General features: G+C 36.8%; 1 protein-coding gene across 1 annotated transcript; it reads right to left on the reverse strand.

The window, feature by feature from the left end:
• Positions 1-15,050: 15,050 nt before the first annotated feature.
• On the reverse strand, positions 15,051-15,653 carry LOC110942570 (calcium-dependent protein kinase 14-like). Its single transcript, XM_022184343.1, has 3 exons — positions 15,605-15,653; positions 15,112-15,521; positions 15,051-15,056 (listed from the first exon to the last, which is right to left on the reverse strand). The coding sequence occupies exons 1-3, from the start codon at positions 15,651-15,653 to the stop codon at positions 15,051-15,053; spliced, it is 465 nt and encodes a 154-aa protein (XP_022040035.1).
• Between the last annotated feature and the right edge of the window lie 454 nt (positions 15,654-16,107).

The following is a 16,107-nucleotide window of genomic DNA, read 5'->3' on the forward strand; positions in this document are numbered from 1 at the left end:
ACTCGATCACTTCGTAAGTCACAAAATAAGCGCGCGCATCAAAACGACAGAATAAAACGTTGTAGTAACACAACATCACCTGTCAGCGCCATCATTCATTCGTGACACCTAATCAAAGTAATTACACATGCACATATTATGACGATAACAAAATTCGCATAAACACAAAAACGATAACAAAATATCCATCAAGCAATTACGATCAAGTACATACAACCAAAACAGGTAAAACAGAATAAAATTGTCCAAACCATCAACATTACAAGGCCAATCAAGGCCATACGCGGCTCACAGGCCGGACTCCACCAATCAAGCATGGCTGGTGCCAGCACCCCCTGCCACATCATCATCGTCTCCAAGGGCTTTCTTCAGAGGAGCAACCCCATCTGGTTTCCGAGATAACTTTTGCGCAGCCCGGACGACAGCAAAGTCAAGGGTCGAAAACTCCTTGCGCTTAGCAGCATAAGCACCGTCACAATCTTCTTTATACAACTCAAAATGGTAATCTTTCTCCTTGTTGACAGCTGCAGCCTTGCCCTCAGCATATCCAAACTTACGACCACTATAATAACCCGCTCGGCCCAATTCGAACATGTACGTGGCAAGTTCAGTTGAATTCAGAATGCGGTCAGCAAGCTGCATAAAACAGGGCAACTAAATAAAAGATCACAAAAATAAAAGAAGACGAAAGAGCGACAAAAGACAAAAGAAATTACCAAGGGTACACCACGAGAAAGCAACCATCTGGTGTCAGCAGCTGCCTCCTCAGCAAGAAGTTCAGCTGCCCGACATTCAGCAGTCTTCTCAGCAAGAAGGCGTTGTGCAGCCTCACACTCAGCTGCCTTCTGCTGGGCAAGAACCTCTAACTTATCAATCCGATCAACATATTCTTTCTCTTTTTTCTCGGCCGCAACACGCGCCTGCTGAGCCTCTTCAGCAAGTTCTGCTTTTTCACCGGACAACCGCACGATCGCATCACGCTGAGATTGCATCTCAACATTCGTGCGCTCACACGCGGCTTCCCAATCTTTCTGTTTCTGAACATTCAACTGTTTTTGCTCTTCAAGCTTCTGTTCAGCATCAGATACCCTCCACTGCAAACCTTTCTTCTCCGCATTAAATCTCTCCCTCTCTTCAGCAAACAACTTCTTTGACTCCTCAAACTCGAGCGTCTCCTCTCCCATCAACCGCCATTCACGAAGAATTTCCTAAGAAGTGGCAAAGTAATTTACCCCGGCACGAACATGGTCGTCCAACAAGGCAAATCGATTGCGGTTTTTCTGGAACATCCTCTCAGCAGGAGGAAGAGACATAGCAAAAAATTCATGGCAGTTGTTCACGTCATTCAACCTGGAAACCTGAGTAAGGTTCCAGTGAGGGGCGTGTGGTAAGTCATCACAAGCAGGATTCTGGGTACCCCAAGAATCAGCAGGATTATGTTCAAATTGCGGGCTACGCACCACACCAGAAGTAGCCCCACCTCCACCAGGAGGACGCTTGGTATAAATGGTTTGGTGGGGAGTAGTTTCACTAGATTCCACCTCCACCTCAACACCTTTACCCTTATCAGCCCCACCATCACCACCAATAACTCCAGCATCACCACCACCTTCACCCACATCTTCAGTAGCCCCTTCTCCACCCTTCTTGCCTGCCTCAACATCATCACGAGGAGGGGTCAGACCAACCGTCCTCGATGGTGGGGAAGTGGGCGGCGTGATCTGAGAAATATCCACCACACGAGGTTTCTTGCCAATCTTGACCGCTGTCACGAAACAAGAATTAAAAACAACCCGAAGAAAAACGAAAGAAATATACAACTAAAAACAAGTTACCAGCAGGAGGAGCAGACGTAGTATAAATCTCCTCTAGAAGATTTCCACTGTCACACCCCAACCGATGGCGGAAACATCGAGATGAGACGTACAAACTGTTCAAAGACATCATAACACTAGTTGTGACAATAATTAAAGTTTATTTCATTGATATTCATAAGTTTCATACAATACATGGAAATGAAAAAGTACATAACATAGATTGTAAATTTAAATAGTTGATGGGTTTCTAAGCCATCCTAGCCTTTTCTTGTTTTCTTGAATCCACAGCCTGCAGTATGCATTTAAAATACAATCAACAAATAATTGCTGGCGAGTATACAGGTTTGATATAGCATAGTAGAGTTAATAGTTTATCAAATCTAATCCATGTGAACAACTGATATTCAATTAACTGTCATACTCGTAACGATGAAATCCACATGTCCAAACCATAGTTACGCAATTAACATAGCCTAACCCTCGAAAGGGTGGTAATAGAGTTAATAGATTAAACCTAACAATACCCGTATATACGGGAGGGGCGTTACAACCTACAGCTCTAAAATTGGCGGATGTTACAGTCTCCCCTACTTTAGGAGATTTCGTCCTCGAAATCTAAGATTAACGTATTTCATAAAAATTTAGAACAATCCACATGCCATACTTAGTTAACAAGATTAACGTATCCCTGGCATGTGAATACACAGGTCAACCCATCGAGTATGTTAAGGTGTGGCTTCTTACGAAGTTAATGACAAGTTTATCACATAAAGTTTAACCCAAGTGACACGAATCCAGTATATCGTATTAGCATGCACGTGAAATAAATTCTAAAATTTTTGAAAAGGAACGTTCAATCATAAAATTTCATTGAGAACGAATAAAAGTTGGTAACTACCTCCGAGGTAAGAGAATCACCTCTAGCTCGTTGGTGAAGTTAGAAAGTGAGTGGAGCTAATCATCAAGGTTTGGGAATCACCCCTATCTTGATGATAAGTTTCCATTTTTTTTTTTGGGAATATGAGTATTAACAAGCATCAAGATGTATCAAAGTATTCATATATAATGTATTATTTTGTGCATTGCATAAGAAAATGTTCATGTTTAAATGGATAGATTGTGCAATGAAAGTGTTTATCATTGTGTTTTTGATAAGGAAATGCATACTACACCCAAACGTGTAAAAAGAAAATGGGTCAAGTATACTCACCTTAGGTTGCGTTGCGTATATTGGAAAAAGATAATAGAATCAGGGATTTTCCAAGAAGATCGTGCACAAGAGAATTACCCTATTAATTTGAGGATTTGATTAATTATTTGGGAATTTTGGGAATTATTATATGACAAATAAATAGGTAAAATAAATATTAATCTTTCCAAAATATTACAAATAGAATTTCAAAAATATTGGATTAAGTAAATAATAATTTAAATAGGTATACAATTATTTTAAATTAACAATTTAAAATAAATACCTAACTTTAGTTAACAATTCTATAAATAATAAACTTATTTATAAAATTCTAGTTATATTGAAATAAGATAATAAATCTGAAAAAAAAAAATAAATTAACATTCTAATTTAATAAGTATATAATAACAACAATTCTAGTTATAAATAATTTCTGATTAAATAAATAACACAAATAATAATTCTGACTTATTTATTAATAATTCTGAAATATATATATAATTCTGAAAATAATAAATAGAAATTCTGAAATAATAAACATAAATTCTGAAGTAATAAATCTGAAAATAATTCAGATTTAAATATAAATTCTGAAATAATAAAAACTGTTTTTAAATAAATAATAGTTATAAATCTGATTTAAATAAATAAGAAGTAAAATTCTGAAATTAATAATCTGTTTTTAATTAAATAAATAATTATTATAAATCTGATTTAAATATTAAAGAAAATTCTGATTATAAAAATATAAGAATATAAATTCTGAATATTAATAAATAATAATTCTGATTTATAAATTCTGAAATAAAATAATATATATTCTGAATTTTTATAAAGATAATATTTCAGATTTAAAATAAAAATAATTCTGTTTTTTTTTTATAAATTGCTTAAATAAAACTGTTTTATATAAATAATTCTGTTTTCATTATATAAACAAAACTGTTTTATAGAATATAATAATATTTACATTAATATTCAGTTTTATTAATTAACAATTATAGTGAATAAATCTGATAAATAAATCTGTTTTTAATAGATTGGACTTTATAAAACTGAAATAATAAAATTCTGAAATATATGTATATGACTATTTAAATCTGTTTATTTGATATTAATAATAATAATTATTTCTGAATTATAATAATAATAATAATAATAATAATAATAATAATAATAATAATAATAATATAACATGAAATATGATAAATAAAACAAAAAAAGAAAACGGAATCGGGAGAAGGTTACCGGACGGCGAAGGGGTACCGACGGCGAAGGCGGCAGACGGCGGTGGTCCGGTGGTGAGGCGGTGGTTCCGGTGAGGCGAGGTGACGGCCGGAGACGAATCGTGTTCGAGCCGAGTTGTGGTTTCGGTTTGTTACGGTGATCGAGAGTGAAGGACCGAAATATGATGAGGGTGTTCGGATTTATAAGGGGGAATACGATTGTCGGTTACAGAACATGAAAGATCAAAGGTTTTCCGGTAGGTATGTCATGGGTCGAAGAAGAAGAACAGGCTATTGGCGGTTACTGATTTGATTTAAATTCAGTTCTTAATGCGAGTATAAATGTAAGTCTGGTCTTGTTTGTTCACATGTGGGACTACAGCCCAGTTGGTTTGTGTTGTTGTTCTTGGGAACCAAAGGTCGCGGGTTCGATACTGGTCCGACACACCTTTTTAATGCCATTTATTTTAGACATTTAATGAGTTGATAAAACTAATTAAGTTTCATGTTCTAATACCAGTCCAAGGCCAGCCCAGCTAGTTTACCCGTTACTTGCTAAGATTAAGGTCGCGGGTTCGAGTCCCGGCTCACGCATTCCTTTGGGGTTTAACCCCTTTTTTTTTACATCAGTTAGTTTAACTAACTGGGTTAGCCACTAACTGAGTTTTCTAACTCAGTTAGTGCTGTTCTTTAGTAAAACTAACCAGGTCAGGCTGATTTAACCCGGTTTTTACCAACGGAGTCAGTTTCGCTAACGGTTTGTCTTGAAAATCAATAAAAATCAAGTAAAATACTTATTTATTTAATTTAAATTGTTATTTTATTCATTTAAAATAATAAAATAATCGTTTTTAACCCAAATCTTCCATATTTTTACCAAATTAGCGTATAAATCCCAATTTTTGTAAGGTTTAGGGTAATCTCTTGGAATTGATGAATTAAAGAGTCGAAATGAAGATGGAATTTCCCTGTTTTTACGTGTTTAACATAATTTTAACGTGTTAAACATAGTTTTAACGTGTTTAACATTGTTTCATAGTTTCAATGATTCATAGTATTCAAACACAAAATATGGATAAAATCATGCAATTTCATTATGATTTCAAGTCTCGAGTACAATTTTGGAATTTGAATCAAGTACAACAAAGGTACAACTTACAAAAGTAGAAAGTACAAGTAGACTTTCCAAAAATGGAAAGTTTGAAAATACGAAATGTTACAGTCTCCCCTACTTTAGGAGATTTCGTCCTCGAAATCTAAGAGGAAGACTGTTGAAAAGATGGCATCCAAGGATTCCACAGAGAGAATAGATGAAACTTGATTGTGAATGGGAGTCATATCAAAGACATGGAATAATAGAGAATAGTGGGAGTATAGGAGTGAACGATTGACTCTAAGTGGATGCAAGTATAAGAATGGCATAAGTATTGGATATACAAAAGTTGCGTAGTAAGAATGGAGTTTCGTCTTGGATAATCGGACATAATGCGTTTGTAAGTTGTTTAAAGTTTGCATTAGGTCCAAAAAGGTGTGCAAAACACTGAATTTCTCATGGCACGTTTCACGAAAGTTTGGTAACGTGGTGAAAACACTTATATATAGGATGTACCAGCGGTGTATCCACCATGTTTTGACCATGTTACGTCCGTTTCGTTATTCGCGTCATGTTACGTTCCATGTCTTACCATACACAGTAGTACACTCTATGGTTCTCATGCGCTTATTACTATAATCCCGTGTGCACCCGCGATTATACCAATCGTCGCATGATCCGCATAGCTTGTACTAATTTGCGTATGAATCAAGGTATACATAAATTTTGAAAATAAGATTGTGTGCGTATAAAAATGTAACATGTAAGCATGTTCGCGTTCCAAATAGTATAAGACTAACGTAAACGAATCCTTCGGGTTTCGCCCGTGTACATGTGCGAATGTATAAATTTTGAGTAAAAAGCATGAGCATAGTATAAGTTTAAATTTGAACACGCACGTGAGCATAAACATAAAACGCATGCCAGGAGTGTGAGCAAAAGTATAAGCATAACGTGTATTAAAATGAGCATAAATGTGAGCACAATTTGAGCACAAACGAATGACGTGAGTATGGACAAAATTCGTATAAATGAGAGTACGAACACAAGTATGAGTGTGAATACGAGTATAAATATGAGTATAAACATAAGATGTATGAGTATGGTTGTAAATGTGAAAATTAAGTGTAAAACATGAATGTTTAAGTACGAATGGAATGTATGAGTATATATATATATATATATATATATATATATATATATATATATATATATATATATATATGAGTGTAAACGTGATCGTATAAGTACAAGTACAAGTACAAGTATGTTGTTGCGACTATGAGTATAAATATGAGTACAAGTGTAAGCATACGAACGTATTGTGGGGAGTACGTGTGTAAATATGAGTCAAAGTATAGACACGAAACGTGTCGTGGTAGTTATGAGTATATAAATACGAGGATCATAACAGACGTGTGAATGTGTCTGAATATAAATACAAGTATAAACATAGCGGTATAAGCGTATACGCAAATTGCATACGTATGAATGTGTATATGATTATAAGTAAAACGAAGGTGTATGAATATGAATTTAAGTATCACGTAAATGTATAATTGTGAGTGTGTGTATAAACGTAAAACGTATGAGTTTTGAATCGTGAGTATAACATAAATGCGTAAGTGTGAACATAAGTGAAAGCATAAAATGTATAAGTATGGACGTAGGGATTAATGATTTTGTTTATAATATAAAATTAAAATACATGAGTTTATGCGCATAAAAGGTTTAAAGTTTTGAATATGAAAGGAAAAAGAGAACGAGTGACACGCGTGAGATTGTTGTGAGATATTGACTAAAACGTGTAAAATGATATACATATATAGTTGTCTGTGCAAAACGTGAAGTTAAATTAGATTGAGTTGTCAGGAATGTAGAATCTAGTTTGTGAATTGTAAAGAGAATATAAAGGAAAACATCTTTTGATTATGCGAAAGGATACTTTGTAAAAGAATGGAAGTGCTATTATGGTTTTAAAAAAAAAAAATTCATAGCTGAAAATTTGTCGTCCTTATAAAGTTTCCTTGCCCACGTGTTTTGAATTTAATTAACGTATCAAGCGAGGTTTTGAAAAGTTCTTCGAATTAAAAAGTTTGCATCGTTTTAAGAAGTTTTTTTTTTTTTTTTTTTTTTTGTATTACTAACTTCGAAGTTTACAGATTCTAGTGAAAAGGTTTAACCTTAGGAAAAGGAATTTTGGTATATGAACCTGGTGATCGTGAAAGGTGTCCTTAATAAAATGTTTTTGTTGATCTTGAAAAGAGTTTTGATAACTGATCGGATAATATTTGTAATATTCTGTATGAAAAGTTGGTTTGATTCTCAATTGGAAATTTAGAATTCTTTAGTATAGTGATGCGAGATGAGTGCGTTTTAGTAATTACGTGGAATACGAAATTTTGTGGGCAATAGATTTATTAAACTGATTAGGGTGACAGTAGTATTTTGTGAAATTTTTGAAATCGAGGAATACGCGTTTTTAGTAACATTGAAAATTTTTGTGTATGCGAGCGATGTGAAAATAGATTATAGAATAGGAGATACGTCTAAATAACTGAAGCATTTTGAAATACAAGATAAATGATTTAGGTATAAACATGATCGTGTTTACGCAATATAATCTATTAAAGAAAGTATTGGTAACGATCACCTAGGTAAGGGAATCACTCCTATCTCGATGATATGTCTTCACTCGTTGTTACGAAAGTGTAATTAAAATTAAGTGAAATTATGCATGCTAATGATGTATAATCGTATGATGTATGCGCAAAAGTGAAATCCTAAAAATGGTTCAAAATTGACAAGGAAGAGTTTCATCATAAAAGATCGAAGATAATAAAGTGTACATCTGATAAAAAGGAACTTGGATTTTCTGGGAGAGTGAGAGTACTGACGAGATGATGACATCTAGAAATTCAAAACAAGAAATGGATGAGACTTTTAATCATAATGTTTTTGTTTAGGAAAATTGACTTCATGTATGCATCACATAGCACATAGTTTCTCACATGGATCACCAAATAGTTTCACATAGTTTAACATAGTATTACACATAGAATGATGTTTCACATAGAATAATGAAAGCAATATAAATTTAGTTTGTTCACGAAAGAGAGTAGTTATTAATTGTTTTGGATTGCGATAATAACGTGCTTCGTGTTCCCAAACGTGAATCGAAGATAACGCTCAAATGTAAATCACATGATAATTGAGATAACATAAAAAGGAGATTCATCATAAAATATAGAGTGTCACGGAACGTAACATAGACTATTCCAAAGTGAATCGAAGTCCTTTTCGAATTAAGGAAACGTGCTTTGGCCTAATAGACAAACATTCTCATCGAGGAGCGACTAACGATGTTTGTCCTTCCAGTTACTACACGTCCTTAATAGATTGGGTAAATCGAAACTTTGGCGAGATCGAAAATCAAGGAATGGGACTAGTTAACAAGATGCGAGTTTCACCTCTAACTTGATAACATCGTACCCTAACGTGGTTAGTACCCATCCAAAGATGAGGGTCCACTAGATTAGGAAATGGAAAACTCCCATCAAGATTTGGATATCACTCCTAACTTGAGGGTAGATTTCGTGCAAAATCAAAGTATAGCTGAGTGAAAATCATCACCAAGTGTGGGAATCACCCCTATCTTGATGAATCATTTCGATTGTGTTATAAGAGTATCTTCAAAGCTTCCAAGTGTGTATTGTGTTAGCCTTAGGAAAGGCTTGTATATTAGAAGTCCAAAGGAATAGAGAGAAGCAAAGAAGAAAGCAAGAGATAATGTCTTAAACAGCAAGTAAATGAAAAAAGCTCTTAAACTATAGACTAGGTAAAGCAAGGCAATCCTAATTCCCTATAGTTATGGCTCTGATACCAATCTGGTATCAGAGTACTCCTACAATAGACTAGGGTAAAATATAGGAATTCTACCTAATTCCCTATAGTTATGGCTCTGATACCAATCTGTCACACCCCAACCGATGGCGGAAACATCGAGATGAGACGTACAAACTGTTCAAAGACATCATAACACTAGTTGTGACAATAATTAAAGTTTATTTCATTGATATTCATAAGTTTCATACAATACATGGAAATGAAAAAGTACATAACATAGATTGTAAATTTAAATAGTTGATGGGTTTCTAAGCCATCCTAGCCTTTTCTTGTTTTCTTGAATCCACAGCCTGCAGTATGCATTTAAAATACAATCAACAAATAATTGCTGGCGAGTATACAGGTTTGATATAGCATAGTAGAGTTAATAGTTTATCAAATCTAATCCATGTGAACAACTGATATTCAATTAACTGTCATACTCGTAACGATGAAATCCACATGTCCAAACCATAGTTACGCAATTAACATAGCCTAACCCTCGAAAGGGTGGTAATAGAGTTAATAGATTAAACCTAACAATACCCGTATATACGGGAGGGGCGTTACAACCTACAGCTCTAAAATTGGCGGATGTTACATCCACGACCCCCACTAAAAACACCAAGATCAACCTCAGATTCAGAAGGTGCTGGGGGGGCCTCCTTATGAAGCTTCGCTTTTTTAGCAGCAAGAAGAGCAGCAGACTGCTCATCAAGCTTGCGCTTGTGATCCTCGAGGGCCTTTTTCCTCATGTGCTCAGTCAGGGTAGCACTGTCATCAGGATCTGATTCTCGACTTCTCTCACCAACCCCTATGCCAGACAGCGTGTCAGAAACTACCACATAATCTAGACAAGGAAGAGTAGATGGTTGCTTACGAGAAGAACCAGCAGCTTTACCCTCAGCCTTTCCCTCTTTCCTCCCAGACTTACTAGTTCTTGCTTTCTTCCTCGGCTCCAACTGAGCAGAAGGATCAACAGGCACTTCTACATCATCATCACCAGCAACCTCATGCACGGGTTCGGAAGCATCACCCTGCGCGGTACCTGCACGCACACAACGAGAGATTAGACCTTCAAGGTTTTGGTCAGAACTCCCACTTGAAAGAACAATGACTTCCTCTCGACCCGGGTCGACAGGATCATTCCAAACATCTTCACCTAGAACCTCGCTGGCATATCTACTCAAGCTGTCATCAACTGGATGCAAAAAACAACCCCGGATTTGGTCTAGCCATGTCGGTTTCCCATCTTCTTGAATAGCCTCAACCATAGCACCCGCCGACCTCGGATCCAAGACATTTATCAAGCTGTAACCAACTACAAAAAGGCAAGAAGATAAGAAAACACACAAAAAACACAACAAACATAAGAGGAAATAACTCAGCAGTAACTTATGAAAGAAACATACATTTGCCCTGATAGCTATATACAGGTTGACCCAATGGATTCTTGGGCATCCACAATAAACTCATCCCGGCACCAACCAAAGCCATCTCCTCCAGCTGGGAAATGGCAGTCGCCTTTTGGGTTATCTTCTTATACCAGTCCTGAGCAGCATAATCCTCCATAACGTCTACCTTTGGAATCCCTTGGCTCACCTGTCGATAGGGCATATATATCGGAATTACACCACGGCGGATGTAGAAGAATTTCTGTTTCCAGTCATGAAGGCTCTTCAAAGGCACAGAGCACACCGGAGCAACACCCGTTCGTGCTTGAAACGAATAGAAACCACTAGCATAGGTAACACTATAAAACACATTAAACATCTCAAACGTAGGCTCAATACGGTAAGCCCTACAAACATACTCAAAATGAGTAATGCGTGGAAGCCCAATAGCATTAATTTGTGAGATATGAAGCCCATAACCCCTCAACACGGCAGCAGTAAACTTTGTAATAGGTAATCTGAAACTACCTTCATGAAAAAATGCAGCATATAACGTGATATGGCCCGGAGGGGCGTCCAAGGCAGTAGAACCGGCAGGAGGATACTGGGCTCCCCACTTGGGACGGAAACCCATCCCCCGCACAAGATTCATGAACTCTTCCTCCTTCCACCCAATGACCGCCTGGTCAGGACCAGGAGGCGCCCTCCCCTTATATTTCCTCTTCCATTGAGAAGGATTCGAACCAGACATGGTGTAAATACAGAGAAGTCGGAAATAAGAATTCAAGAAAACTATTGAAACAACGGAGAATGAAGAGAGAAGATAGAAGGAAAACACACTTGAAATTTAAAAAAGTGAAGAGGAACGGGTAACCGCCTCCTATTTATACCCATCGCATTTAATGCGATGGGTAGTGGACTGTCAAAGTATAGAAAAAGGAACCAATACAGGTGTGACACATCAGAAGAGAGAGAAGACGTCAGCTCTTTTTTCGGGAAGCATGGGCAACAGAACTGGCTGACGTGACAGAAAGTAACTGAAAAAGCAACTATTCACCTCCGATAAGACAGGGATGTCAGATAGTCACACCAAACACTTCCCCATGACCACCAAGCTTCCATCAGAAGGAAACAACAAGGAGCCAAAACCCATGCGCCATGCATCCATTTGGCTCACTTTTTACAAGGAGCCAAAACCCATGCGCCATGCGTCCACCTGGCTCACTTTTTACAAGGGGCCAAAACCCATGCGTCATGCGTCCATTTGGCTCACTTTTTATAAAGGGCCAAGATCCACGCGCCATGCGTCCATTTGGCTCAATTTTTACAAAGGGCCAAAACCCATGCGCCATGCGTCCATTTGGCTCATTTTTTACAAAGGGCCAAAACCCATGCGCCATGCGTCCTTTTGGCTCACCTTTTAACAAGGAGCCAAGACCCACACGTCACGCGTCCATTTGGCTCATTTTTTATAAAGTACCAAGACCCATGTGCGGCGCGTCCGTTTGGTCCAAATCTTTCTTCCAAATCACCAAACTCCACACGCTGTAAAAACCACTATTCTTATAAGTCCAGAATCCCTTCTAGACGATCAACTCAACTAGAAGGCACACTGGACTGGGGGGACTTGAAGAGGTATGGTCCCAATTCCCTGCCTACATGGCAGGGACCACACCACTTTCTGAGCACACTTGGCAGCCACATCAGCAAAGCAATCCAGAAGCTTCTAGAAACTTCTGGAAGATCTGCAGGTGGCACCAAGGATGCTCTACCAGACATAAAGGACAAAACGTGTCACCAACCGCAGGACGCCACGTAGGCCTGCAGCAAATCAGGGAGCAGAACTGACGACGTCAGTACAAGGTTTCCAGCGTGGGCAAATGCAAGCGCGCCACGTGTACCACTACGCTTGCCACAACATGGCAGACCAAGAGGATATTCCCCCTGGTCGGACAGCTGGCGCGCACCCACAGCTGACACAGCTGCCCCTCCCTCCTTTACCCTCCGGCTATAAATAGGACCCTTCATCATTCAGGTTCAGGATCTTTACACTCTATACTCACTCTATACACACACTGTTTATTTCTCTCAGAACAGTACTTATTCTCACACCGGAGCCTGGTTAAGAGGGAAATCCCTTTTCTCCCCTCTTAACGAGACTGACGGTGTTTACTGTTTTGCAGATCTCGAGCCATCGATACGAGTAAGGAAAGAGGTTGAACCCCACAGACGAAGTAACCCCACTGATTAACAGTGTTAATCAGTGTTTCATCAACAATGTTAACAAAATAATAATAATTACATAAATAAAATATAAAATCTGAAGTAATATATGAAGAATATGTAAATAAAAAGAATTGGAATGAAAAAGGTTTGAAGATACGGTCCAACCATTGATCCGCTTCAACCAGCCCAAAGTCCAAACCATAACCAGTCGGGTAAAATAAAGGCGCTTCAAGGCCCTCAACCGGACCGGTTACATAGCGGCTTTTAACCCGATTCTAAAAAAAGGTGCATGACATTTATCTTCTGATTAAAAAAAATAAGGTTAAAATTTCGTGTATTACATAAGTTGAACAAATGTAATGTCATATACTTAGTAATAAAAAAAAGTTATTTCTTTACAAAACCTGTGTATTGCATGGGTTGAATAAGTTATGTGTATTATACGAGTTGAACAAATGTAATATACTTAGTACCAAAATAAATTATGTTTAAAAAAAAAACATGTATTGCATAGGTTGAATAAAACCATGTATTATACAGGTCAAGTAAAATATAATGTTATTTGTAAACACATACAGTTGTCAAAATATCTTTTTAATGAATATAACAATCAATAATTATTATCCATAAATAAATAGGAAAGAGATGGGGAGACAAAAATAGCTTAGAATAGGAATAATTGTCTCTCTATTTTTTTATTATATAGCATACAGATAAATTAACCTTTTCAGAAGATCTCTAGATCAAGTGGTGGAGGGCTTGCATTTCTCTTGAGAGATGCAGGTTCGACTCCCACTTGGTGCAGAGTGAGGCACTGGTGGGCAATGATAGGAGACCCAGGGAAACCTGAGTTGGATCCTTGAGCCAAACGGGTTTTACCGGTAATTTCACTGTCGTGCCTACGGGCGGGTGGGTTACCGGGTTTTCCCCGGAATTGGTGGTGGACTCGGGTTACTCTCGGAGTACTCCGTTTGTCCAGTGGGTGTCTCGAGAGTGCTCGGGATTGAGTTTGTTGGCCGTTCAAAAAAACATTAGAACATATCTATATACCATATTAATCATTTCGGTCCAACTTGAAATCTTTGTGAGCTAAAATAATCTGAAATATGTTAGTTTTCTTCATCTTCGTCACTTTTGTGCTCTTGAAAATGAACATTAGTTTTTCTTATAACGAAATCTCTTATAAACACAAAATATGAAACATGAGATTAGGATCAAATACAAAGAACAACATAAATAAGAAGGGTAAGAAGGATTTTATTCCATTGACCTTATATTTGGAGGGTTTAGATTAGGTTTTGGGAAAAAAAAAATAACAATAGAAGGGCATAAAAGGAATCATATACATATTGACTCTCTCTCCACATGCAAAACACATGCTAATTCTCCCATTAACTTAAAACGTCTATAATTTGCTTCCACTTAAAGCCATCAAACTCCCTTATTGACTATGATTCCAAGTGATTGTTTATTAGATAGTCAATCTAAGTGTTACTAAATGGATGGTTGCAATAAAGTAACTCGTATAGGATAACATTCGCACTCCATATATCAACCTCTAAGCTTAATGAGTTCGGGAGCTTCGTAGTATGAAATACGTCATGCTCATGCTATGATCTTTTACCCAATTAGAAGAGTAAGTGATATTGTTAGTATTTAAATAATCCAAATGTTGTTAGCATTTAAATAATCCAAATGTGAATACTTATGGTTGTTAAAACTGGTAAGATCATAAATAATCCACAACAAATTAGTAAATGTGCCTGCGTGATGTGGCGTGTTTACGTTTTTGGTTAATAATAGGTTATTTACAAAAGTTTTTAAATACACATAAACCAACATCATCGGCATCACATTAAACCAAGGAAAGTAACTCGTACATGATAACTCCTGCACTCCAAATATCAACATTTGGACCATAATCCTTTTTCATGAAGAACTCAAGAGCTTTGTAGTAACTTGTACCAGCATGCTCGCTATAAAAGTTTCACCTAATTCATAAAGTAAGTAATATTGTTAGTAACCAAGTGTGGGATAGTTACGGTTGTTAAAATCATGCCCTTATTTACCATGTTTGAATGTCGTAGATAACCCGAAATCAATTATCTTCAAATAATTTAATGTCACATCCTTGTTTATGAGCATGATTTATCAGGTTTTAAATCATGGTGTATACACCATGTTGGTGGCAAATCTGGTGCAAAAAAAGAAATATAGTTACCACTGCCAAAATTAGAAAATATTATATGATAAAAATAAAACATAGGCAAGGATTCACCTTGAGGGCTTCAACAACTTGGCGGATAATGTTAGCAGCCTCCGTTTCGGTGTAACGCCCCTTAAGTTTCATATGATCACCAAGCGTCCCGCAAGAACATAGTTCCATAACGATATAGAATGTGTCATCGTCTTGATACGCATCATTTAATGTCATGATGTTTCGGTGTGAGAACTTTTTCATTATCGTTATCTCTCTTTTCACGTTAGCATCATATGCTTTAGTGAGACACTTGTTTACTGTCTTACAGGCAAAAACATCACCGGTAAGTGTGTGGGTACATATATATGTTTCCCCAAATGTCCCTTCACCCAACTTTTCACCGAGTGTATATTTTGGGTCAGTTTCATGGGGAGGTGAGAACACCTCAATTGCATCATCAGGTTGTTGATTATTGTCCGAGTTTGACCCTATGACAAAATAAACATAGAATATTTATATTTATAAATAAAAAGGAAAGGGAAAATCTTCAACTAGAAGAGACAGTGTTAACCTTCCTCGGAGAACAAGAGCTTTCTCACTACTGGATGCATCTTCTTCATTGACAATCGAATGAAATATGTGACTGACTCACACACACAGTGAGAGAGAGCGAATGGTTAAGTTTCTCCAATAGTCTAAAAAAGCCTAAATCAAATAGGTCTCAAAGAACATTATGATTATGAAAACGTGACATACAAACAGATTTATCAAAATATAGAACATACCTAAATCACATATACATTAAGAGAGTGAGAGTGTGTGTGTGTGTGATTCCTTCAGAATATGGACGCTTACTAACCAAAAACCCTAAATCAAATGGGACTTGAAGAATATTATAGTCAAAGCTTAATCAAGATTGTGAAATCACATACACACACAAAGAGTGTGTGTGTATGTGAAAAGATTGATCAAAATATAAAACATACATAAATCACATATACAGTAAAAGAGAGAGTGTGTGTTAATACGTGGTCGAAAACCGGTGTTCGTTTATGTCTAAGTTCATGTTTTTAC

Source organism: Helianthus annuus, chromosome 5 (genome assembly GCF_002127325.2).
Source record: "Helianthus annuus cultivar XRQ/B chromosome 5, HanXRQr2.0-SUNRISE, whole genome shotgun sequence".
Lineage (NCBI taxonomy): Eukaryota > Viridiplantae > Streptophyta > Magnoliopsida > Asterales > Asteraceae > Helianthus > Helianthus annuus.